Source organism: Hyaena hyaena, unplaced genomic scaffold (genome assembly GCF_003009895.1).
Source record: "Hyaena hyaena isolate Hyena2069 unplaced genomic scaffold, ASM300989v1 scaffold_9, whole genome shotgun sequence".
Classification (NCBI taxonomy): domain Eukaryota; kingdom Metazoa; phylum Chordata; class Mammalia; order Carnivora; family Hyaenidae; genus Hyaena; species Hyaena hyaena.
In genome coordinates, this window is record NW_024080641.1 from 5044278 (window position 1) to 5070394 (window position 26117).

General features: G+C 49.7%; 1 protein-coding gene across 1 annotated transcript in view; it reads left to right on the forward strand.

The window, feature by feature from the left end:
- CEACAM20 (CEA cell adhesion molecule 20) overlaps positions 1–24900 on the forward strand; it is a 26063-nt gene extending 1163 nt beyond the window's left edge. Inside the window, 13 exon segments of the mRNA XM_039247899.1 lie at positions 1622–1731; positions 7961–8068; positions 8071–8106; positions 8866–9141; positions 9604–9885; positions 11033–11311; positions 14414–14692; positions 17559–17673; positions 17882–17967; positions 18721–18782; positions 19151–19186; positions 19855–19977; positions 24841–24900. Coding sequence (XP_039103830.1) covers positions 1622–1731; positions 7961–8068; positions 8071–8106; positions 8866–9141; positions 9604–9885; positions 11033–11311; positions 14414–14692; positions 17559–17673; positions 17882–17967; positions 18721–18782; positions 19151–19186; positions 19855–19977; positions 24841–24894 — 1846 coding nt within the window. The 3' untranslated portion in view covers positions 24895–24900.
- The last annotated feature ends 1217 nt before the right edge of the window (positions 24901–26117 follow it).

The window sequence follows — 26117 nt, forward strand, 5'->3', positions numbered from 1 at the left end:
AAAAAAAAAAAAAGTAAATACCCAAAATTTAAAAAAGAAAAAAAATCAAAAGAAAAAAAGTCATTCCAATGAAGTCCCTGGGACTTTACTGGTGGGGTTTGGTTTTACTTTCTTTTTTGGATTCTGTTCTTGGCTATTCCATGTCTCTGTATGCTCAGCAAGATTTTTCTAACCCATGTTCCACAAAATATTTTTTTAATCTACTTTTTATTCTTAAACTAACAAATGGACTCTTATGTGTAGGGGTTGCTCTTTTTTTTATAAAGTATTTAAATTGTTTTAATGTTTATTTTTGAGAGGGAGACAGAGTGTGAGCAGGGGAAGGGCAGTGAGAGAGGGAGACACAGAATCTAAAGCAGGCTCCAGGCTCCGAGCTGTCAGCACAGGACCTGACGTGGGACTTGAACTCATGAACTGTGAGATCATGACCTGAGCTGAAGTCTCAGATGCTTAGCTTACCAAGCCACCCAGACGCCCCTTGTAGGGGTTGCTTTTTAAAAATATTGTATGCCACCTTTTCACATTTTAAATAAATTTTATGATAATTGTAGGAAAAGTGAAGTAGACAGATGAGCAAGGAGAAAAAAACTTGCCTACAATTAAGCCTCCCAGAGAAAATGATATGGCTTCTCTAATTCCCATATTTTAGTAACTACATGTATTTATTTTTAAATTTTTTATTTATTTTTGAGAGAGAGCACAAGTGGGGGAAGGGCAGAGAGAGAGGGAGACACAAAATCTGAAGCAGGCTCCAGGCTCTGAGCTGTCAGCACAGAGCCTGACGTGGGGCTTGAACCCAAGAACCGTGAGATCATGACCTGAGTTGAAGTCGGGCACTTAACTGAGCCACCCAGGCGCCCTGTAACTACATTTAAATATATGTATTTCTTTTACATCTTTATTTTAGAGTAAGAGAGAGTGCAAGCAGGGGAGAGGGGCAGAGGGAGAAGGAGGGAGAGAGAGAGAGAGAGAGAGAGAGAGAATCTTAAGCAGACTTCATGCTCAGTTCAGGCTCGACCCTGGGATCACGGCCTGAGCTGAAATCAAGAGTCGGACACTCAACCAACTGAGCCCCCCAGGTGCTCCTAAATATATGTATTTTAAACAAAAATCATATTCTACTCTATTTACTATGTATCTTTAAACTGTTTTTAAACTTTAATCTTCTCATCTTTAAAATTTGCCGCTGTTAACATGGAGCCACATTACACCCTACATTTGGACTGTTCCTTGATTGAATGCATGCTGCATGCACAGTGTAGAAAAATTAGACAGTGAAGACATTTCTTAAAAGGAAAAGACAAGAAAGGAAGACCCGATGATTCCAGCGATGACTCCTGGTAATATTTTGGTATACCTTCTTGCAGATCCATTCCCGGTGCCTCTTTATGGTAAATTAGTAAAGACGGGTACATTATCTATTACTCAAGGACAATGTATTTTGGGGGGGGGCCTGGCTGAGGGCCGGGTGGGGGTGTCACAAGAGTGTGGCCGAGGGCTGAAGCAGGGGCTGAAACCCTAGCTTGGTCTGCTGACCAAGCTGGTGGCATCTGCCTCAGGCAGGGGGACTATTGTTCTTCATTTGCATAAAGCCTCATATTGGTGGGGGGTCCGGTTCCAGTCCCCCCGTGCCACTGCGAGATGTCTGTTACTCACTTCCCAGCAGCAGCTGCAATGGGGAAAGGCTTGCACACCTCACGTGCAGGACACGAAAGCCCAGCTGGACCAGGGGTACGCAGACTCCACTGGGTGGGATGCTAGGTCATGGGTTTTGATTTTCAGCATCCAGTAAGTCCTCAGAAAGCATGGGTTACATGAATTAATCAGTGAGCATGCAGCCTTGGGGAATGAACAGTGAACATGTATTCTCAGAGCCTCAATTTTCCTGTTGTCAAAATGGGAATAACGAGACCCACCTTATAGGTTAACATTGGTGGAGGGCCAGGTGCATTAAAACATCTACAGCACCTGAAAATGTACCTGGCGCATGGTGGGAGCATGGTAAATAATAGCCATCGTCATTGGTAATGAATGCACCATGTTTGATTAATTCTTAGTTATTCAGTACATTGAGAAATACCTCAGGGTGCTTGGGTGGCTCAGTCAGTTGAGCGCCTGACTTTGGCTCAGGTTATGATCTTGTGGTTCATGAGTTCGAGTCCCGCGTTGGGCCCTGTGCTGATAGCTTGGAGCCTGGAGCCTGCTTCAGATTCTGTGTCTCCCTCCCTCTCTGCCCCTCCCCTGCTCCTTCGCTCTCTCAAAAATAAATAAAAATATTAAAAAAGAGAGAAGAAAAATACTTAGAGGCTGAATGTGCACCAGAGTGCTGTGCTGAGCTCTGAGTACGCAAAGGGAAGCAAGGCAGATCCCTGACCCTGTCCTCTGGGGGCTCCTGGTCCAGTTGAGGAGACAGACCAGTCCCTTGACAGTGACAGTGGAGAGTGAGCAGGGGAGTGGGCAGGGGCCATCCAGCAGAGGTACGTGACCCAGCCTGGGGGGTCCAGGAAAGGCTTTCTGAAAAAGAAGACCTGGAAGATGAGTATGAAAGAACCGGGCGAAAAGGTTAGGGGTAATGATATTATGAATGGAGACAGCAACTTGTGAAAAGGTCCAGGGGCAAGACAGAGAATGGAAATCACCGAGAAATGGGAGCAGGGCTGAACAGGGTGAAAGATGAATCTGGAGTCACATCATGCAGTGCCTTGCGGATGGCTAGTTCTTGACCCGTAAGGACCCTTGAGGGCTGTGGGAAGGTCTTAGGCAGAGGCGTGACATGGGAAGACTTGCATTTAAATATTTGCCTTTAAATATTCTTCAGCCTGTCAAGCTGAGGGAGGGGCAGAAGGAGAGAGAGAGAGAGAGGGAGAGAGAGAGAGAATCTCAAGCAGGCTCCATGCTCAGTGCCGAGCCCAGTGCGGGGCTTGATCCCACGACCCTGAGATCATGACCTGAGCTGAAATCAAGAGTCGGATGCTCAACCGACTGAGCCCCCTGGGTGCCCCGTTCATGTCCTGCTCATTGTCTACCTCCTTCTGCCCCTCCCCATCCTTGCATGAAAGGTGATTTCTTTGAGAACAGAGATCTCTATTTGTTTCATTTGCTGGTGTGCTCTAAGCACCTAGAAGAGTGCCTGGCACATAATAGGGCAAAATAAACCTTTGCTGAGTGAAGGTGGGGGCCAGCCAGGGAGAGGCAGTCTGGGTTGGGAGGTCAGTTGAGGCCATGCTTCAGAAGACGCAGCGTGGGGCCAACCTGCATGAGTCGGACAGGTGAGAGTGTGGGGGCAGGGAGGCCCCGGGTTCATGTGCACCTGTCAGAGACAAAGTAGAAGTTGTGTTACAGGGTGGGGCCCAGGAAGTTCCTCTCTCTCGTTAGGGCAGGAAAACACAGAACCTGCCATAGGGAAGGCGGGTAGGGGATATTGGGAGAGAAAAACCTAGCCCTGTATGAAGGGATGGATTAGGGAAGTTGACTCCAGTGAGGCTCTGTGCTCTTGGTTGGGGCAGAGGGGAGGGAACGGAGAGGGCCTCAGGACGGGGTGGCGTGGAGGGGCACTGCACAGAGGGATCTGGAGGGAAGGCCGGCTGAGGAGGGGATTGCAAGTCAGAAGGACAGGATGGATAGATGGAGGCCTTGAATGCCAACTCCTGGGCACCCGGTGCGCTCAGCACAGGGAGCCACAGACACCGGGTGGGGTGATGTGGCCACAGGAGTTGGCTGATCTGGGTGTGCAGAGCAGATGGTGCTGGAGGTGGCCAGAAGCCACATGAGGACCTTGGAAGTCAGGACAAACGGAGGTGACTTTAGGCAAGTCACCTCCCCTCCGTGAGCTTCGGTGTCCTGAACTACAAGGTGGGACAGTGACATCCCCTAACCTCCTTGACTTTCTGTTTTTCCATCGACTCGATCACTTCCTGATATTCAGCGTAACTTCCCTACTTACTAGGTTTGTTGAGTCTCTCTCTGCACCCTGCATTTTGTCTCCAGCACCTGAAGCGAGCCTAGGACGTGGGTGCTGAGACTGAGTGGGAGTGCAGTCCCACAGACGGACTGCTGTGCCAGGCTTAGTCTGTGCCAGTCTCTGCGGTGAGCACTTTCCCAGCCTGAGTCATGGCTCATCTCTGTCTGCAGTGGGGTCCTGAGGCTCCCAGAGGTGACCTAACTCCCACCAAGCTGCACCTGGGGTGTGCTGAGCTGACACCAGCCTCCCCCACCCCATCTTATAGCTGAGGAAGACAGTCACGAGGCAGGGGGATTGACATGTTCAGGGCTGAACATTTGGCAGATGGAGGGGCCGAGCCCCCGTGCTTTGGCTCCAGAGCCAGATTGCTAAGCGTTCTGATCCCCTGGAGTAGATACTTGGTGACTAGCTGTGGCACGACTGAGACCCAAATGGGCTGCAGGCTGAGGTAGCTGGGTGCCTGAGCTCTTCCCGTGATGCCCAGGTGCCTCTCATGCCCTAAGTAATGGCTTTAGAGTTTTCTTAACCACCACTTACACCACCCACCCTCTCATTGCCTCTATTCTAGGGCCACCTAAACTTTGCCTCAAACTCAGCACACTCCCACATGCTGCCCCTCCGGCTGCCGGACTCTCCCCTGACCCACCCCTGCGCCTTCCAGGTCTCAGGTTTGACATCCTCTCTTCCAGAAGGCCCTCCCTGACCTTCAGACTGGGTCACGTGCCTCTTCTGGGCTCCCCCAGCCCTGCCCGTGCCGGGTTGGCACAGATGGGGGACAAGCCTATCTATCCTGGCAGACTGTGAGCTCATGTGCGCAGGGCTGGGGATGTCTAGGTCTCTGCTGTGTCCCCAACACTACTAAGCACAGGGATCCTCACAGAAGAGGAGTTCAGGGAATATTTGTTAACGAATAAGGAAGTGAATGAATGAATGAATGAAATACATGAATTAATGGCCATGAATGGTTCTTCCCTAACCTAGTTGATCACATTAAATCTTCTTGGTCTGTGTGCTCCCAAAGACCAACAGCTTAGCTGGTCCACAGGGAAATTAAAAAAAAAAAAAGTAACTCACCTATATCGAACCTTTGCTGCGACCCCAGTTCTCAGCTCAGGTGTCTCCTCCTCCAGGAAGCCCTCCTTGCCCCCTCCCCCCAGGCTGGGTCAGACACCCCCTGGGGCTCCCCCAACCCAGTTCACTCTGTGCTTCCAACATTTTATTTATGACCGGTATCATTTCAGCTCAATTAATATTTCCAGGCTGCGCATGGGGAGCTGGGCACTGAGTCTGATTCTGTCAAGCTATTAACCCAAAGCCACCATGATTGTTTTTGTTATCATTGCTATTGACTATTATTATCTTGGCTCCTGTTTCCCCTAACTCTAACATTCCCTAATTGTCCCTCCCTGGTTCCCCTTCTCCCTGGATTGCTTCCTCATCCTGGCAAAGAGGCGGGGAGGGGGGTGTAGGAATGGAGACACAATTCTCAAAGGGCCCAGGGCCAAAGGGTAGAGATTTCTTCCTCTTTTTCCACCTTGAGAGAAACCCCAGCATTCCTGGGGTTCTTGTTTTCTGGGGTGTGCAGAGGAAGGAAAGGGAGCCCTGGGGTGGAGACTGGAGGTGGGTCCAAAGTTCCTTCCTGCTCCTGTCTGTCCTAGGAGCCACTGTCATCGTCACGGTGCCTGTGAGTCCGCAGCAGGGCAGAGGGGAGGGAGGACGTGCTGGAGGGGGCAGCTGGAGTGAAGTCTGAGTGTGCAAGCTGGGGCGTGCTGATCAGCTGTCAGAACCCATGGCTCTCGCTGACCTGTGGGACCACCAGTGGGCAGGAATCCTGCTTGTAGGTGAGTGTACTGTTCCATTCAGATGGAGGTGGGGATAGTGTGTGTGTGTGTGTGTGTGTGTACAAAAAAGACACAGAGAGAAATAGACATACAGAAATAAAGACAAATACAAAAGAGATGGACAAAGGTAGAGAGAGACCAGAGATAATGACCTACATACGGAAAGAGATGGTGTCAGACCCACAGAAGCAGAGACCCAGAGAGAAAGAGAGGGACAGAGAGGCAGAGAGTGAAAATAACCGTAGAAACTGTAGCAGAGGGAAAAACAGGGAGGGACAGAAAGGAGAGAGGGAGACAGAGGACAAAGAGACGGGAAGAAAAGTACACAAACACAGAGAAATAGATTCGGGGAGTCATGGGGAGAGAGAGACCAACCCAGCGAGAGAGGTAGGGAAAGAGCTGGAACATAACAGACCGAAGACAGACAGAGGGGCCAAGTCACACCTCAATCAGGACAGGGGACGGCTATGAAATCTATGCTTAAAGGGTCCCTGAGGCAAAAGGAAGAAACTAGAATATTTTGGTAAGCATTTTGAAGGCAAAGAAATGACTTTCAGTGTGTGGTGTGCAAAACTCAGCCCTGCTTTGCTGTGTGGCCCTGAGACCAGCTCCTCCCTCTGGCGGACCCTCAGGCTGTGGGGGCTCTGGGCTCCCATGAGGGGCTGAGACTTATCAGCTTCTCTCTGCAGAGTTTGCCCCCCCTCCCCCCGTGCACAGAAGGCAAGACCCTGTGAGGAGGAGGCGAGGGGAGGGAAGGGGCCAGGCAAAGGCTGTCTGCAGCGGGGGGGGGGGGGGGGCTATCTCAAATGGGTATGTTGAGGCCCGCCGTTGGTGCTTTCATTCTCAATAATTCTTTTATGACAGTTATACAAAATGGGAACTATTATTACTCCATTTTGCAGATGGGGAAACTGAGACTCTGACAGAGGACATCACTTGCCAAACAGAAAATGGCAAAGCTGGGATTCAGAGGAAGGCAGTCAGGCTCTGAGTCTGTGGGCTTAACCTCCACAGGAGTATCACAGGCAGAAAATACAAACGTAGGAAATAATAATAATAGCCACTGAACACTTACTGTGAACTGTTTTAAGCACATGACACCTGATATCTCATCGAACCTCACGACAACCCCATATGGATTAGGTTCTCTTCTCCCCATTTTGCTATTGAAGAAACAGGCTCACAGAGAGCCCGTTGCCCATGATGATAGAGCCAGGAAGCATCAGAATCCATATTTGCTTCCAGATATCCTAAGAGCTCGTGCCCTTAACCACTGACTGAGCAGGGAATGGGGCAGTGCTTGAGCCGGACTGAGGTCCAAGGAGGGCTGGAGAGAAACATGGCTGCCGGCCTCTGTTAATCAGGCAGATGAGAGGGGTGGGGGGTGGGATGTCAGGGTCGGCTGCACCTACGCATGACTGCTGCGGCTGGGGTGGGGGTCCCCACCCATCCCCACAGTCTCTTCAAGCCTCCAGGAAACTGTGTGTCGAATGGCCATGTGGAAATGCAACAGCTCCTGGTATCTTGTTCCCCCCGCCCCCCCCGCAAGGAAACCTCTCCCTGAGGGCAAGTCCACGGAAGTCCCAGAGGTTAATTTCCCCCACCAAAGATAATTGAAGTTCTGGTGTATCCGGTATATCTGGTGTACCAGGGGTGTATCCGGTGCCCATCCCTGGGCTGATGGGAATTATATGGTGTTGGGAACACAGTCCGTAGGGGCTGGTGGGTTAGGTTCAAGCTTGTCTGCTGCCACTTACTATAATGGTCTTGGAAAGTGACTCCAATTCTCTGTGCATCTCTTTCCTTCTGTGTGGAATGAGGAGGGTGATCGTGTATCTCTGTCAGGATGAGCATCATTGGAAGGAGCACAGTGACCCCTCAGGGGGCTGACCTAAAGGTTACCAGCATTCATTACCACTGCACAATAACCCTAGGATGCAGGTGATAGTATGCCCATTGTACAGCTGGACAAATTGAGTCTCCAGGAGATTCAAAACATGCCACAAGTCACATGGTCAATAAGTAGTGGGTAGGAGTCAAGCCTCTAGGGATGAAGTGTCATGTCCATGACCTGACCTCCCTCTGTTTACGAAGACCATAATGGATACTCCCAACACACCTCTCCCTCCCTGAATGCCTCTTCTCTCTTTCCCACCAGCTTCGCTTTTGACCACATGGAGTCTTCCAGCCACAGCCCAGCTCACCGTTGATGCCAACCCACTTACTACCACCCAAAGTGAGAAAGATGTTGTTCTGTCTATGTTTGGGACCCCCGGCTACCCCAGACCCATGGCAGATTCAGAGATGTGAGACACAGAAAACAAGGCCATCGTTCTGATCTCTGCCTTCATCCCTAAAGCACCCATCAGGATTCCATGTCCAAAGTCCCAGTAGAAGAAATCTGGTTGGCCAGCCAGGGTCTGGCAACAACCTGTCAGATCAGTTGATTTGGAGGATGGGGTAAAGGGGTGGATTGTAGCTGTCATCGTTGGGGGTGGGAAAGGTTGGCTAAGAAGTGGGTAGTGGGATCCGGCTGGCCTCCCTGTTACAAGCATGATTCTCCTTAAAGCTGATGGAAATTGACCCATTGTCATGTCCCAGATCCTTCTGCTTTACTTGTATGATGTCATTTAATGAGGCTCAGAGTGGAAGTCGGTTGCCCGCGATCACGCTTAAAATGAGGAACAGATAGGGGCGCCTGGGTGGCTTAGTCGGTTAAGCGACCGACTTTCGCTTAGGTCATGATCTCGCGGTTTGTGGGCTCGAGCCCCGCGTCGGGCTCTGTGCTGACTGCCAGCTCAGAGCCTGGGGCCTATTTCAGTCTGTGTCTCCCTCTCTCTCTGACCCTCCCCTGCTCACGCTGTCTCTCTCCTAGAAATAAATAAAAACATTTAAAAAAAAAATGAGGAACAGATCTAGTGTTTGAGCCCAGGCATTGAGCTCACTTGCCTTCAGACAGTCCTGAACCATCCCTGTCTGTCTGAGTCCCTCTGTGGCTACGTTTTGCTGGGTCCCCATGTCTGTGTCTGCTTCTGCCTCCCTCTTTCTCTTCCTGTGCAGAACTGCTGGCCAGACCCACCATTGCAGTCAGCCAGGGCACTGCCACAGAGCAGAGGGAGAATGTGACCTTCTCCTGCAACACCCAGGATGCCAACGTTACCATCCACTGGGTCTTCAACGATCTCCCCCTGGTGCCCCACGAGCGCTTGCAGCTGTCCACAGATGGCAGGACCCTCACCATCCTCACCGTGCAGCGGGAAGACTCTGGGGCTTACAGATGTGAAGCCCGGGCTTTCCACCAGGTCCAGAGCAGTGACCCCACCTTCCTGACTGTGAACTGTGAGTCCCTTTTCGTTGTCCCAGCCCCTCACCGACACCCCCTTCCTTGGTGTTCCCATTCGGGCTCGCCGCTTCAGATGCCACCCAGATGTGGACTTGTCTACCCTTGGACCCAGACATAGAACCGTTGATGTCTGTTCTTGGTTCTACTGGAAACATCCAAGTTAGGATATCTAAAACCAAGTTCCTTAACCTTCAGACGTTTGCTACAAAATCTTGTCTGGGGACGGGCAAGGAAAGAGCATCTGCTGGCATACTCTGGACGTGTCTTACCCTCCCGCTTTGCCCAGGGATAGGCTGACACTTAATTTCCATTAGGCTCCTGGATCTCCTTTGTAATTGATCCAGAGTGTGGGTGGGGAGAAGAGGAATATTAATACTTACTGACCCCTGGGGTCTCTCTCTCTCAGAAAGCCATTGCTGGTGCCATTGTTGCTGCTATGATTGTTCTTGTCCTTCCAGATGGTCCTGACCCCATTGGAATCAAGTTGGAGTCTGGTGTATCCAGAGGGGAGGGGGTTGAGGTGATAGAGGGCTCCACTGTGACTTTCTCCGCAGAAACACAGTCTCACCCGACCCCTGCCTACACCTGGGTTCTCCCCTATGACTCCATCCCACCTCCCACCACGAGAACATTCACCATCCAGGCTGTTTCCAGGGAACACGAAGGCATGTACAGGTGCTTGGTGTCCAACAGGGCCACCCACCTGCTTCGCTTGGGTGCCCTTAAGGTCCGAGTCCTCGGTGAGTCTCTCTTTCCTGTTCCTCTCCTTTGTTCCTCTGAGAATCAGGGTGACACCAGTATCCCAGACACTGAGGAGGACCCGGAGGAGTGGGGATTTCCTGTGTGGCTGGTGGTAGATAGGGCTCTGACCACAGGGAAGGGCCTGCCTCCTGGCTTGACGCGTCATCCACGTGACCTTCTCGGCCATCACTTGATTCTCTGAAGTTGGGGCGGGGAGTGTAGATCCTCTATCCACGCAAACACATAATATTCACACATCTCACACAGAGTCTCACATACACAAATAATAATCACATGTGCACAGCACGCATATGTGCACAACACACACAATTTACACACAACACGACCAACACATAGCACACACACACGTACGACATGCACACAGCAGCTACGTATAACACACACAGTACAGAACACGTCACAGCCCTACCTCACACACTCACTGTACACACAGACCGACAGCACATGCGTGTGATACATTCGAACACATGCACAGCACATATACTACGCACGGGGTATACTCATGCTTAAAACACAGACACACGTATCTCACGTGCCACACATACATGACAAACAGAGCCAGGGACACACAACGCACTCTCATGTAAAACATGTATACACACTGCATATGACATGCACACGGCACACCTGTCACAGACACTCGAAATCCTCGCATGCAGCACAGGAAATACATTGTCTACATTCAGTGCCCTCCGCACATGCACACTGATGCACAATATACACACTCTGTATATATATACAGCACACACGGCAGTCATGCTCAAAGCATATAAACACTGCACAGCACATACAATACCACACACAGCATACATTCACAAGCAGAAGACATACACACAAATACACATGACACACACGTGCAGCAGACATGGACTTACACACAAAACATGTACATGGACCACGGACCCACTGAACATACAAAGCCCATAACATACTCACATGATGGTCACATGGCACACACTCATACCACCCATATAACACAGTCATAGGCAGAGTACACATGCACACACACACCACCCAAAACACGCACACACGTATCCCTGGAAAGCCCCCTAAGGGCCCCCTGCCTGCGCAGGAGACTGGGGAAGGGGTAGCTGACCCTCACCCCGTGTCTCTGTGTGTTTCCAGAAATGCTGACCAAGCCTCGCATTGTGTCCCCAAGCCTGAATCTCGTGGAAAATGGCAGCTCCGTGGCCCTGACCTGCCAGACCTCCCATGAGGGGGCCGGAGTCCTGTGGTTCCTGAGGGGCCGGGCCCTCCTGCCCAGCGAGCACCTGGTGCTGTCAGCTGACAACAGGAGACTGACCATCCGCAGGCTCCAGCGAGATGACACAGGACCCTATGAGTGCGAGGTCTGGAACCGGGCCAGCCGGGCACGAAGCGAGCCCCTCAGCTTCACCATCAGCTGTGAGTCACCTAAGCGGGTCCGGGTCCTCCTCCCTGCTCCTTCCCTCCCCCTCCTTCCCTCCCCCTCCTTCCCTCCCCCTCCTTCCCTCCCTCCATGTCGGTTTCCCTTCCAGCCATTTATTCCACAAGTACTGAGTGCCTGCTCTGTGCCAGCCATGTCTGGGCACCAGACAAGACACAGCACCTGCCCTTGAGGGGCTTACATTCCAGTGGGGAGACAGCACTTAAACAGCTAAGCAAGGGACAGACATGGTGTGCCGCGTGGGGAACGTCAGGAGAGCCAGGAGGGATGGGGAAGGCTGGGAGGGACAGGCGTTGGTCTTAGCTGGGGTAGTCAAGGGAGGCTTCCCTGAGGAGGTGGTGTTCCTGCCGGCAGCTAAGGGAAGAGCGCACCAGGCGGAGGGAGCAGCATGTGAGGTAGGTGGTGAGAAGCGGGCAGAGGAACCCAAACAGGCCAGGATGAAATGGAAGAGGTCAAGGGGTAATAGGACTGGGGACAGATCGCGCAGGGCCCCGTGAACCATGGCGAGGACGCTGGGAGCCATAGAAGGCTCCGAGTGGAGGGAGGGAGGATTCGACTTAGGTTTTCACAGGGTATCCGGGGCCCTTTTCTATGGGGGGGTGGAGTGGGGGAGGAGGAGGTTTAGAAAGTTGGGGTCCTTGGAGAGGCAGACCCCACGGTAGGATTAAAGGAGTGACATATGTGAGGATTTGAGTGGGAGGAGAGCCCTGAGCAGAAAAGTAGGGAGGGGGGTGTGGAAGCCTGGAGGAGCCAGTGAGTGAGGTGTTTGTCTGACCCTGAGCAAGCCGAGGAGGGAAGGGCAGGGCTGGGGTCCAGAGGGTTGGGCAGAAGTGCAGAGACCCCTGTGCAGCCTAAGGAACATTGTCAAGGCTGTCGGGGAGCGTCCTGCGTCTCCCAGGAAGGAGTCTGCCTCGGTTTCCCCAACACACTCAGGTATGGGCAGGGTGCCACCCGTGGGGAGGCCCAGCAGTGGATTTCAGGGGACAAGAGGCTGGGCCCTTGGTTACAGAACCCCCTGCCGTCGGAAGTCTGTGAGGCGTCTTCTCCCGGTGGCCGCAGATGTGGAGCTGGGTGGGGGCAGCTGTGGGGGACAGAAGCGCTGGGGCCACGATGCCTTCTGAACATCCAGGATTTGCCACTGTCAACACGAGATGAAAGACAAAGGGACCGACCCCAAGCTACTCGAATGGTGTAGCTGCCCCGAGCTGAGGCAGAGGAGAGGTTGCTGCAGGGACAGAAAGTGGGGTCTGCGTTTATCTGTGTTAAGTAATGGGGGAAACGGAGGCAGGAGTCACGTACGGTGATGCTGTCTTCTTCCCGTCCCACTGCTGTCGTGAAAACCCAGATTGCTCTTTCGTTCCCCTTCTCAACCGAGCAACATGTTGGCCGCTTGATAAGTAATATCCATGACTTTTCGAGTTGGCAGCCTACTTGGGCTGGGGAGGTTGGTCATCAGGCAGAGAAAACACAGTGTGAGAAGTGGGATGACAGTGTTTGGGGAACCCAAGGGAAGCCCCCAAAGTCTGTGTGTGTGTGTGTGGGGGAAGTCTCACTGTGAGATATGGTGTCTTCCATGAGATCCAAAGGACGAGTCAATTATCTAGGAAGAGCAGACTCAGGGAAGAACATTCCAGAGAAGGAAGAGAATGTGTGAAGGCTCTGAGGCAAGAGGGGACATGACAGAGATGGAATACCCAAGCAGGATATTATTTCTGGATTTGGGAGTGGAAGATGTGCAGAGGTGAGGGGTGCAGCTGGAGGGGTCTGCAAGGGCGAGATTGTGAATGAGCTCCACAGCCGTGGCCTTTGTCCTAAGGGCACTGGGGAGCCATGGAGAGTTCTGAGCAAGAGAGGGATAGTGTCAAGTTTGTGCTTAGGAAGTCCCCGCTGGTTGCTGTGAGGAGGATCTGATGCCAGGATCGGATGACCGTGAGGGATCCTGATAGCCATGGGGTTCAGATGGGGAGGATGTTAAAGGGTACCCAGGAGGGGTGAGGGCAGGATGTTCCTCTTTTCTAGGGGTGTAACATCTCAAAACTCTGCGTCCTTCCTTCCAGTAGTTCACATTAATTTATTTTTAAAAACATTTTCAAATGTTTTTTTACTTTTGAAAAAGAGAGAGAGACAGAGTGTGAGGGAGGGAGGGACACAGAGAGAGGGTGAAACAGAATCCCAAGCAGGCTCCAGGCTCTGGGCTTGAACCCCCGAACCGTGAGATCATGACCTGAGCCGAAGTCAGACATGCAACTGACTAAGCCACCTGGTGTGCCTCTATGTACTCATTTTTGAGAGAGAGAACGCTCATGAATGAGGAAGGGGCAGAGGGAGAAGGAGACACAGAATCCAAAGCAGGCTCCAGGCTCTGAGCTGTCAGCACAGAGCCTGATGCGGGACTTGAACTCACAAACCCTAAGATCACAACCTGCAGGGAAGTCGGACGCTTATCACATTAATTTAAATAAGACAAAGACTCAGCTCTTAATCTGCACAAGAAATTCAACAGCCATTTAGTTTGTGTCCTTCCCATCCTTGGGAGGAGAGCCAAGGGCCAAAGCTCTCCTTCAGGCTTCACAAGGAAAATCCACAAGTATCTCTACCTCTGAGAATACACAGGTGTAAATTTAAATATTGCACCAGGGCTATTTCCTGTCCGGTTAGAAAGCCCATCAGAATGGTAACGTTTCCAGAAGTGCAGGGCTCATGTTCACAGGACGCAACAACAGCTTGGGAAGCCGGGATGTGATGTGTTATGAGGCTCCTTGGTGAGAGTTCGTTTTGGCAAGGATGGGGGTTTTTGTTTTTTTAATTTGATACAGTTTTGCTTTGGGTTCCTCCCCTCTATGTTGTGGACTATAGTCTGCCCTCTTGAGAGCCACGGAGAAAAAGGGAACATCTTGTGAAGACCCCTTCCAAGGGCGGCTAGAAAAGCCTTTATTCTCCAGGCCACAGCCTGCAATGTTCTTAGAATCAAGAAGGCGATGGGGAAAAAAGGGTAAAACTTTGAATGCGGAAGCAGGACGGGGCGGAACAGGAAAGTCACCAGTGGAAGGTGGGCGCGTGACGTGTGGCCTTGCTCACAGATGGCCCTGATCGCGTGGACATCACCAGAGGGTCTGCGTCTGGGGCGGTCAGCACCGTCAAGGCAGAGCTCAACTCCAGCCTGACCCTGCAGTGTCAGGCGGAGTCCCAGCCGGGCGCCGAGTTTCACTGGACCCTTGAACGCTCCACCACTGTGTACGCGGGGCAGCAGCTGATCATCGGGCCCCTGACCTGGGGGCATCAGGGAATCTATAACTGCACGGCCTCCAACCCCCTGACCCACCTGGCCCGCTCTGCCTCGGTCATGGTCCGAGTGGTAGGTGAGTCCTTCAGTGCCCCTTCCCCTGGGGTCCAAGTAGCTTTTCCTGAAGCCAGCCTTAGCTACCTAGGCTTCTCGTGTGACAGTGAGTGGGACACGGACAGGCTCCCAGCATGGAGGCACTAGAACCTCTACTTCGTAGCTGTGCGCCCCCCAGAAAACCCTCCAGGCTGCTCTGAGCCTCACTTTCCTTACCTGTAAATGGGGCTTGTGATGCCTTACCTTCCAGAGTTGTTTAGCAATACAGTGAGTCCGGAAATAGCCCCTGGGCAAAGGAGTGAGCTGGTAGGAATTTTATTAATCACAGGAATTACATTAATCACAACTAGGGGTGACCGGCAGTGAGTCCCCGTATTTCTGTCCTGAGTTCTCCAGAGGACAACACAGGGTTGCTCTTAGCCAGGGTTCTGATCCCAGCTCCAAAGCTTAATAACTGTGTGACCCTGAGCATGCTGCTTAACATCTCTGGTCCTCTGATTCCTTGTAGGTGAAACACACATAATAACTGTGCTTATATCATAGGGTCATTGAAAATGAATTGACGTTAGTAACATTTTTATGGCAGTACCTGGTGTACTGTGTTTGTTAAACAAGTAGAAATATTCTTTATGGAGCCTGTTCCACATGCTTGAAACAAGCCTTTCCATCTAGTATATCAGTAAACACTTATTGGGTGCTCCCATCCCAGCCGGCTCTGAGGGGGGTCTGCTGGCATCTCTGGTGGGTAGGAGAGACTGAGCCCTGTCCTAGGGTTTGAAGCCAGGCTGGCTGCCTGAGGAGTGAGGTTCTTAGTTGCCACTGAGCAGAGAACCTTATGCATCCTCCCAAACTACCTTACATAATGTTCAGAACAACCCTTGGTCTTGTTAAGACTTTAAAAAAATTCTTTTAATACTTATTTTTGAGAGAGAGACAGAGCGTGAGCAGGGGAGGGGCAGAGAGAGAGGGAGACACAGAATCTGAAGCAGACTCCAGGCTCTGAGCTGTCAGCCCAGAGCCCAACCTGGGGCTTGAACTCATGAACCTCGAGATCATGACCTGAGCCAAAGTCGGATGCTTAACCGACTGAGCCACCCAGATGCCCCTAAGAACTTTTGATGAATGGAGAAACTAAGGCTCAAAGGAGGAAGCTGTGAGTATGGTTGATGGTCATGGGGATGTTGTAGGATTTGAATGAGATCATGTAGGAAGGGCTCTCAGAGCTTGATGGATGTCATCATCATCATCATTGCCTTTCATCAAGTGCTTACTCTGTGTCAGGCATGGTACTGGTCTTTCTAAGTGGGATCTCACTTAATCCCCGCAGAAGCCTATAGGGTTATTAATAGCTCTGCTCATTGGACACAGGAAGAAATCAAAGCTCAGAGACTGAAACTAAGAACCCCCAGTGCCTCCTGGAAGCCCCCCTCCTTTGCCTCCAAAGTAGAGCCCCTTCCTTACACCTGCTCCTCATGGCTGCCCTCTTTTTTTTTTGTTTGTTTGTTTGTTTTTTTAATGTTTTATTTATTTCTAGGAGAGAGAGAGACAGCGAGAGCAGGGGAGGGTCAGAGAGAGAGGGAGTCACAGACTGAAACAGGCTCCAGGCTCTGAGCTGGCAGCCAGCACAGAGCCCGACGCGGGACTCGAACCCACGAACAGTGAGATCATGACCTAAGCGAAAGTCGAAAGTCAGATGCTTAACCGACTAAGCCACCCAGGCGCCCCTCATGGCTGCCCTCTTAATCCCTGTGGCAGGACTTCTCCTTTGAGAAGGGTCCTGGGCAGAAGCTGGATGGGCAGCCACAGGCCCACATTAGTGATTATAGCTGCCATTAGTCACCTGTGGTATGCCCGGCATGAACGTGCCATCGTCACTGTGTGGAGGGTACCATTTCCCTCACTTTGCATTTGAGGGAGTGAAACACAGAAGGGGATGCCACTTGTCTGTGGTCACAGGGCCCCACTTTCAGGTATGAGAATGAGGGAGTGACATGGGGGAGAACCAGGTTTCTGGTTTTCAAAGCCCTGTCCTCTGAAATCCATATCTGATCCATTATCCCAAGCAATATTGTCATCACACCAACATTTACTGATTGCTTTCCGTGGGCCTAAATATTGTTGTCTTCTCCTTTTTTTAATGTTTGCTTATTTTTGAGACAAAGACAGAATGAGAGTGAGGGATGGTGGGAAAAAAAGAAAGGGAGGCACAGAATCCGAAGCAGGATCCAGGCTCTGAGCTGTCAGCACAGACACAGAGCTCGAACTCCCGAATGGTGAGATCAAAACTGAGCCGAAGTTGGACACTTAACCAACTGAGCCACCCTGTTACTGTCTTCTGAACATATTGAACATTCCATATTTAAATTTTTTTTTAATTTTTCTTTTTGAGAGAGAGAGAGAGCAAGCAGGGGAGAGGCAGAGAGAGAGAGAGAGAGAGACAGAATCCAAAGCAGGCTCCAGGCTCCAAGCTGTCAGCACAGAGCCCGATGTGAGGCCTGAACCCACAGACCGTGAGATCATGACCTGAGCCGAAGTTGGATGCCCAACCGACTGAGCCACCCAGGCATCCCAGACATTCCGTATTTTGAACACGAGTACACTTATGTTGAATCTTTTCAGCAACCACTAATACTATCATCCTTGCTGTACAGAGGAGACAGCGGAAGCACAGAGAGGTTAAGTAGCATGATCAAGGTCACATAGCTGAAGTGTGAATAGGCCCTTTGACTCCAAAATGATGCTGTTAACACCACAGAGCATTGCCTCCCAGTGACTGGAAAACAAATCCATCAAGTGACAATGGCAGTAAAGCCACCGGTTGGGAATGGGGCTGGGAGCTGGCATGAAGGCGTGTCAGAGCAGTGTCCTGACTCTTTCTCCTTGCCCAGGTCCCCAGTCATCCCTGTCTGCAGGAGCCATTGCTGGCATTGCCATCGGTATCCTGGCTGTCGTTGCCCTGTCCACAGGGCTGGGCTGTTTCCTCTACATCAGAAATGCCAGACGGTATAGCTGGGAATTGGGTAGGGGGTGTGGCCTGCAGGGGGCGTGCGCGGCAGAAGTGTTGCTGACCGTGGTGCTGAGCTGTGTCAGTAGCAACTAGGGAACTCGGGGGGTTTGGGACATTACCCAAGAATGGACCTGGGATATGGGTAGGGCCTGTGACGATGGCAAGGACTGCAGGCACACAAGAATGAAGGATTTGGGGTTTCAGGTTCTCAAGGGAAAAAGCAGAGGACCCCCGCCAGGAGGCAGCAACAGTCACCTCTGAGGAGGAGCCCCATACAGAGGCCTCTTCCGGTAAGTGACTGTATAGCTGATGCCCAGGGCAGCAGTGGGGGCTGGGAAAGAAGCTAGTATTGGGAGCCTGGGCCTCTGCTCCCAGCTTTGCCACTAACATGGTGATCATGGATGACATTTGAGCCAAGAACTCGGAGGAGTTCTGTCTGTTCCAACAGCCACAGCAAAAATGGGGCATCAGTTGCCACTGTCTCCTTCCTCATTCTCAGAAGACTTTGCTGATTGATTGCTGTAGGCAGGAGACTCAATCCCAGCACTCACCCTTGCTGAACCCAGAGTCAGCCTAGTAACCCACCTCACCACAGTGCTTCACACACCCTTGGACGGGAGCTGACCAAAGGCAAAATGAAACATCTTTGATATCTCTGGCCTAGGATTCTGGAAGGATGGACCCCTCCTGAAATGGAAATCCTAGAGACTGTCTAATCCAGCTCAGTTTTACAGGAAGGAGATCCATGTTCAGGAAGGGTAAAGGATAAACCCACGCTACAGAGGACCCACTGGCATAATTAGGGCTAGGTCTTAGATTTCTGTCCTTATCCATCTCATCAAACAGTCTAATCTAATCCAGAGCCAGATTTCCAGGATATTTCCAGGTCAAGCCCACCATAGATGTGATTGATAGTCCTGGGAAGAAAGGAAGGAAGGTTTCTTGTACCACTTTTCTGGGGAGGGGGAGTGACCTGGAGAAACGGCTCCTTCCTTCGCATCTCTTCCTAATTCCAGCCCTGGGCTGGCTTTCCCTTTCTCTAGATTGGCTGAGCCCCATGTATGCAAATTTACCCAAACCTCAAGGACAGGTTGGAGTCAAAAAGGTGAGCAATGCTCCACAGGTCCCCTCCCTGCTCCCCTGACTACCTGGCTCGTCTCCAGCCCAGCAGGGCTGTTTGAGTCCCACCTCTTGGGTTGGGGAGTGAGGCATGTTCTCTTGAGGATATCCAGTGCATGCTTGACTCTTTGCATCTCCTCCCCTGCCTTCTCTGGGGAGCCCAAGATCCTCCCTGACTTTCCATCTCTTCTCCTTTGTCTTCTTCCTCTTCAATGTGACAGTGCCTAGCTTTGAGCTCCTCTGGGAATTGGGAAGGATGTAAATGCCTCTGAGGCCAAAGCTGTTTCTGAGAATTTCTGGGGGTGGTCCCCCGCCCAAGCCCTATGACCTCTTCACCACTTTCTTTTCCCCCAGATGCTGCCACCAGACCCCCTAGAGCAATTTTATGAGGTATGTTGGCCCTGCTGGGCTTGATATTAAAAATCTGAGAATTTTGTATTTGACAAGTCTGAGAAACCATCCTTTTTTTTTTTTAACATTTTATTTCTGAGAGAGAGACAGTGTGAGCAGGGGAGGGTCAGAGAGAGAGGGAGGCACAGAATCCAAACCAACCTCCAGGCTCTGAGCCGTCAGCACAGAGCCCGACGCGGGGCTCGAACCCACCAATTGTGAGATCGTGACCTGAGCTAAAGCCAGACGCTTAACCAACTGAGCCACCCAGGCGCCCTGAAACCATCCTGTATAAATAGTAGTTGTGCATTGCAGGCTCAGGGATGGGGAGAAAGTGGCCCAAGGCTTCAGAAGCAGCTGGGTCAGATTCTAGGTCTCTGGCCCCTACTGTATTCCTGTCACCTCCAGGGCTCTGAATTATATTGCAAATGAAGTGGCACTAGCCTAGCACATGCTATGGTGCCAAAAATTTTTTGGAACAGACATTGCAGCAGTAGCCAGGTGAAAAGACAGAGTTCTAGATCAGGGGCACGGCCTTGCATCCTAAACTGGTGAAACCTATTCCTCTCTTGGGTCACTGAATCGTGCAAGTTGACACTTTCCAGACACTGTGATTTTAAGGCAGTCTGTACCCATGGTCCCTAACTGATCTCTCCACTCACTCACAGAAGGAGCCACCATCAGCAACTCTTGGAAACTATTCTCCTGGTCCCAGAAAACCATCACCCAAAGTTGCATTGGATCCATCAGTCCCCACTCCACCGAAAGGAAACACAGAATCAAACTATGAGGTACTTTTATGCCACCCTGAATCTGGTGACAGTCAAGAGCTGTCACCAATCTGCCGCTTCCTCCTTGCTGAAAAGTCTGTAGGATAAACTACCATGAGAATTTTCCTAGTTATTTTTTCAGTTCCATTCCACCCATTTCCATCCTATCATGTCCTGGTTCACTTCATTTTCTTCTTTTCTGGTCTACTTGATCTTACTCCATTCCATGTTTCCATCACATTTGTTTTCACACCACCTGTCAGAAGTTGTAGGAGGGGCAGGAATGCATTCCCCAAATTGAGAAGGCACTCTGAGACCAGAAAACAAAGCAGGTGACTCCACACAGTTTACACAGATCTTCACTCAGAGTAACTTAGCGACAGGGGGGATGGGTAGACGGTAATCCAGGCAGCTGCACATCAATTCTCCAAAAAGTCCTGATCTTTGTCCACACATTTTATAGAGTGAAGTCAAAGGGTCTAATGCTTAACACACCTGTTGCTGCCACCTGCACACCTGTGTGCCGGAAGGTGCGGGGTCGGGGGAGAAACTGTGTTGTCTCTATGACTTATCTAAACAGCCATTCGCTTGGGGGATACACTAACTTCCAAGGGGCATGCAACACGTAGCCTCCAGGGAGGTCATCTTGCAGATGTGAACAGGGTGGAGTCCGCACTGTGGATACTCCCACACCACCTGTTTCCTGTCTGTCTATTTAACTTTACTCCATTTCTTTCTTTCTTTATACTAACCATTTGCTTGCTATGCTATTTACTTGCCATTCCACTCCATTCCTCTCTATTTCTTTTCTTTTTAAAAAAGTTATTTATTGAAAGAGAGCACAGAGTCCAATGCGGGGCTCAATCTCATGAACTGTGAGATCATGACCTGAGCTGGAAATCAAGAGTCGGACCCTTAACTGACTGAGCCACCCTGGCGCCCCTTGATTCTTTCCATAAAAGTCCTTGTATTCCCTTATTCATTCATTTCCATTCCTTTTCCTCTCTTCCCACCCACTGAACTCCATCGCGCGCCATTGATTCCATCCCATTCTAGTGTTTGAGCCCATTGTACTCCTTTCCATCTCTTCCTTATTTCCCTTCCATTCTTTCCCACTACTTTCACTTATGTTTTGTTCATTTTTTCCTTCTGATTCCACTTGATTCATCTCTTCCACATTCTGCTACCTTCTATTCCTGTACACTCTGCTTCCGTCCCATCCCTTGGTCTCATGTCCATTCTTTTCCTTCTTGTCCCGTGTCATACCCATTCTTCCCCATTCATACATTAAATCCGTTCTATACATTCTGGCTTCTATCATCCCATTCCATCCTGCTCATTATCACTATGTATACTCAGCCCTGATTTTTTATGACTTTAAACATTTTAATTAATTAATTAAATACACTGTATACAGTGTGCTCTTGGCTTTAGGAGTAGATTCCTATGATTCATCACTTACATATACAACACACAGAATCAGAAGCAGTCTCCAGGCTCTGAGCTGTCAGCACAGAGCACCACATGGGGTTCAAACTCATGAACTGCAAGATCATGACCTGAGCCAAAGTTGGACGCTTAGCTGACTGAGCCACCCAGATGCCCCAGATTTTGGATACTAATCCTTGCCTGGCTTTCAGTTCATTCCACTGCATTCCCTTTCTTCTCCTACACACTACTTTCCCACTCACTTCCTTTTCTTTCTGCTTCTTTCCTTCTCCCTTCATTTCCCACCCATGCCTCCCTCTTCCATTCAGTTCATTTCACTGTTTCCCATTCCCCTTCACTCTGTCCCCTTTTCTCTCTTCTCCATTCCTCCATATTGGATCCCATTCTGGTTTGTTGTTGTTGTTGGTTGGTTTGTTTTTTATTCCTACCCACTCCTGTCATTCTCTTCCATGGGACTCCCTTCCTGCTGCCTGTGTTACTTTCCCACCCATTTGACTCTGTGCTTTCAACTCCTCTCCCTCCATTCCTTCCCATTTCCTTACCTTCCATGCCATTGCATGAGTTCCATTTAACTCCATTTCCTCAGTCTAGTTCCGCAGCATTCCAGTTTCGTTCCTGCATTGCCCTTCTTGAACTCCCAGTTACCCTTTGTCATACTGCTTTTTTGTCACTTGTTCTCTATTCCTTTCCTTTCCTTGAATGCTTTTCCTTCCCACTTTTGTCCGTTCAGTTCTAATCCTGCGCTCTGTGTCATCAGTCTCCTTCCCATGCCAGTTTATTTTATTCTCTTCTTTTCCGCTTCATTTCTTTCCATTATGATCTTTCTATTTATTCGACTTCTTCATTTACATTTTTTGGGTGCTATGCTGTTTGTTCCACTCCATTCCCTGATTTCAGTTTCCATTCCATTCTACCATTCTGTTCCACCCCATTCTGTTCCATTCCACCCCATTCTGTTCCACCCCATCCCATTCCACACCATCCTTTTCCATTTCTAGTCCATTCCATTTAATTTCATTCTACCCACCCCATTCCATTCCATTCTATCTCATTCCACCCTATTCTTTTCCACCCCACCCATTCTATTCCATCCTGTCCCATCCCATCTCATGCCATTCCTTTCCACTCCATTGCATTTCTCTTCATTCCTCTCCCATACCTTTCAGTACATTGATAACCATCTATCTCCTTTGTTTTCTTTTCTTTCCAATCTTTTATTTTTTGTTCATGATATTCACCTCTCTATATTTCTCCCATGGGAGATTTGAGACAATTTACAGCAAGCTTATATACCACACTATAAAATGGTGATAACTTAGAAATATGAATCACAATTAAGAAAAGACTTATAATAGTAGGCAAGAAGTCAAGGTATGGATAAGAAGGTAAATATGCTGAACCTATGTAGCACCTGTTCCTATATTTCCCATTTGTCTTTGAGCTTCCTGATACCCCCCCTCAAAAAAACCATAATCAGTTTTATCACCCAAAAGGAAGAAAACTATTAACTCATCCAGACAGATGGGAAGCAGACCTTCCCACTGGAAGTTCCAATAACTCAGGTGATAGCTTCCTGGTTCTAAGGACTAGTGAGATTATTTCAGAGTTTTCAAGCAATGACATCCATGTTCAGGGCTAGCCAGGCTGCTACCTGTCCAGGGATGGACTTCAGACAGTATCCTCTGAAGGAGTCAGTGACCCATCAGATTTGAGGAAGCACGGAGGGAGGCTAGAACAGATTTGGAAAAGAGAAACTTTAGGGACATAGAATTCCAATATTCTAGTCTTGTGCTAGAGGGACAAATGTATTCCTCATTATTCCAGAGGGCAGACCAGTTACTATGGAGGGTAGATTGGAGGGTGGCAGGCTTTAGTCTAATTTACAGATGAATCATGTGATTGTCTTCTATATCATAATCAGGGATTTTAAACATCTTTTATTAAAGTAGGTTCCACACCCAGTGTGGGGCTTGAACTCACTCACAACCCTGAGATCAAGGGTCACATTCCTCTACCGACTGGACCAGCCAGGTGGCCCCATATTCAGGGCTTTTAATAAGAAAGATGAACCCCCTGAAAGTGAATGAGAGAACACTGGGGAGTCTCAGATAACCCGATTTCAGAACTTGCTTGTGGGCCTATGAGGACTAGAGTGTTTTCAGGAAACTTTTCTCTTATGTGGTTGCTCATATTTGCTGAGCAATGAATTCATTCCATTTTCCTCAGTCCAGATCGAGTTCCTATGCAAGCCTCCCGGTCACCATGCCTCTTATAACTTCAGCTTACATATAACAACATCCTCTATTACTGTTTAAGAGTTTCTAGGTTCAGATTCTACAGAGGAGATTCAGACTGGCTCAGGCCATTTTATGGATTGTTATTTTGGTTTGTGAGCTGTCTAGTCAGGTATGAACTGGTACACTTAGATTTTTAGGTCCCTCTTGTCCAGGGAAGGAAAGTCACATTTGTTTCTTTTTATCAGTAGAGCAAAAGCTCTTTTTAGAAGTGTCAGCCAGTGAAATTATTTTTCTATCTCCTTGGCCAGAATTCTGCCACATGGTATTCCTTGTGGCAAGGAAGGCTGAGAGAATGAGGTGTTACACTTCCCAGTCTTATCAATAGAAGCAGGCAAGGGATAAAATATGAGTAAGACTGTCAGGTCAGTCAACTCAAGGTCTGCTGTATTCTGGAGGGATGAGAAGGAGCCAGCCATTGAAAGGATCTAGAGTTGAGTGTATTAGTAATCTGTTGTGCATGACAAATTACAACACATTTAGCAGCTTAAAACAGCATACAGTATTATCTCAAAGTTTGTGTCTAAGCACTGCTTAGATGGGCCTTCTGCAATGCAGAAGGTGTTGGCCAAGGCTCAGGTCTCATCTGAGGCTTGACTGGGGAAAGATCCACTTCCAAGCTCAGCCTTCAGTTCCTCGCAGGCTGTCAAAACAACGACCACGGTTTCTTACTGGCTGTCAGCTGGAGGCTGCCCTAAGTCCTTTGCCATGTGGCCCTCTCCATAGGCAGCTCACAAGATTGCATCTTGCTTTTTCAAAGCCAAGACAGAAGTAGCAATCTTATATAACAGAATCACATACGTGCAATCATGCACATCCTGTCATTTTGCCATATTCTTTTGGTTAGGTGAAAGTCACAGGTCTTGCCCTCAAGGGAAGGGGATAATAAGGGCATGACTTCTAGAAGGTGGGGATGATGGGTGCCATTTTAGAGTCTCTCCTCCAATGTAGGGAGCTATAGAGGCCATTGTAGAAACAGAGGTGCCACCATGATTGAAGTGGAGTAAAAGAGGAGGAAGATCTTTGGAATTTCGAAGGACAGAGGACAATGCGAGAGTATGTGGGCCTTTACTAAATATAGCAAGTAGGACAGAAAGGCCTACACAGAAAATGGAACTCATCTTTTCTCTCTGTGCAATAGGTGCTTGTGAATCCAGAACGCAACATTTACAGCCACATCAACCCCTCAGTCTAAAGGAAGCAGATTTCCTTCCTCCAGAAACCCTGGAGAAGTCACACTCAATCACATATTCAATGACATTTATTGGATGCCTGTTATACTCCAGCCGCTATCTTCGTGGACCCTTGTGACATTCTGTTTTAATGTCTTGTTCCAGCACTAGGCCCTAGCTCCTGCCAAATCTTGGGTTTTTGACTCGTGTTTCTTTACAAGCAATAAAAACAGGGAGAAGGTGGCCCAGAATTAGAGGACCAAGGTTAGAGACTCAGAAGCTGGGGCTGCCATGGCTGCGTCACAGAGATGGGTGAACAGCAAGGGTGGAAACAGCAGCGGGGGAGGGTGTCTTTTCACATCATGGTAGAGGATAAGACACAAGAAGCTGTTAAGAGATGATGACAGGAAAAAACAGAATGAGGGGAGAGATTGAGGCTCCTGGGAGAGGGAGCAGGCATGAGGTGCTTAGAGTCCCAAGAATTTTGGGGGTGGGGGTGGGGAAAATCAGATTTGATGAAGACAGTTAGGAGTCAAGGATGACTCCCATGTTTCTGGCCAAAGCACCTGGGTCACTGGCAGGCCACCTTCGGAGGCAACAGTGAGGGACGATATACATTTGGGAGAAAGAAGGAAAAATCAAGAATTTCCTTTAGACATGTCAGAGATCAACTGGAGAATAAAACAGCCAACTGTTCATAAAAATCTAGATAAAACAGGGCTGGAGATACACACTTGGGAGTTGTTAGTGGGGGTTAAAGTTATGGGAATGTAGAAGGTCTTGTGTCAGGGGTCTCCAAGACCACCCTCAGGCTCAGTGATTTGCTAGAGGGATTCACAGGACCCAGCAATTGTTATACTCACGGTCATGGTTTATTGCAGCAAAAAGAGGATAAAATCAGCAGAGGGAGAAGAAAAGGTACAGGAGTAAAGTATGGAGGACACTGCAAGTGTCCTGTCCCAGGAGAGTCACATGGGGATTTCCCCAGCAGTGATGTGTGACCATACTTGTGAAGTGTTGCCAAGCGGTGGAGGGGGCAGGGCTGGCCTTGAACCTGAGCGTCCAGGGTTCTTATAGGGGGTCAGTCACACGGGCAGCTCCAGATCCCCAGAAGGAACACAGGTGTTCACTGCAGATCACCTTGTTTGTATAAACCGTCTGGACAGGCTGGTATATCGTGGCTCAAGGCCTCAGGCCTGCCTGCAAAAACCCTTTTATCAGGTAGAACATTACACGAATTCAGTTC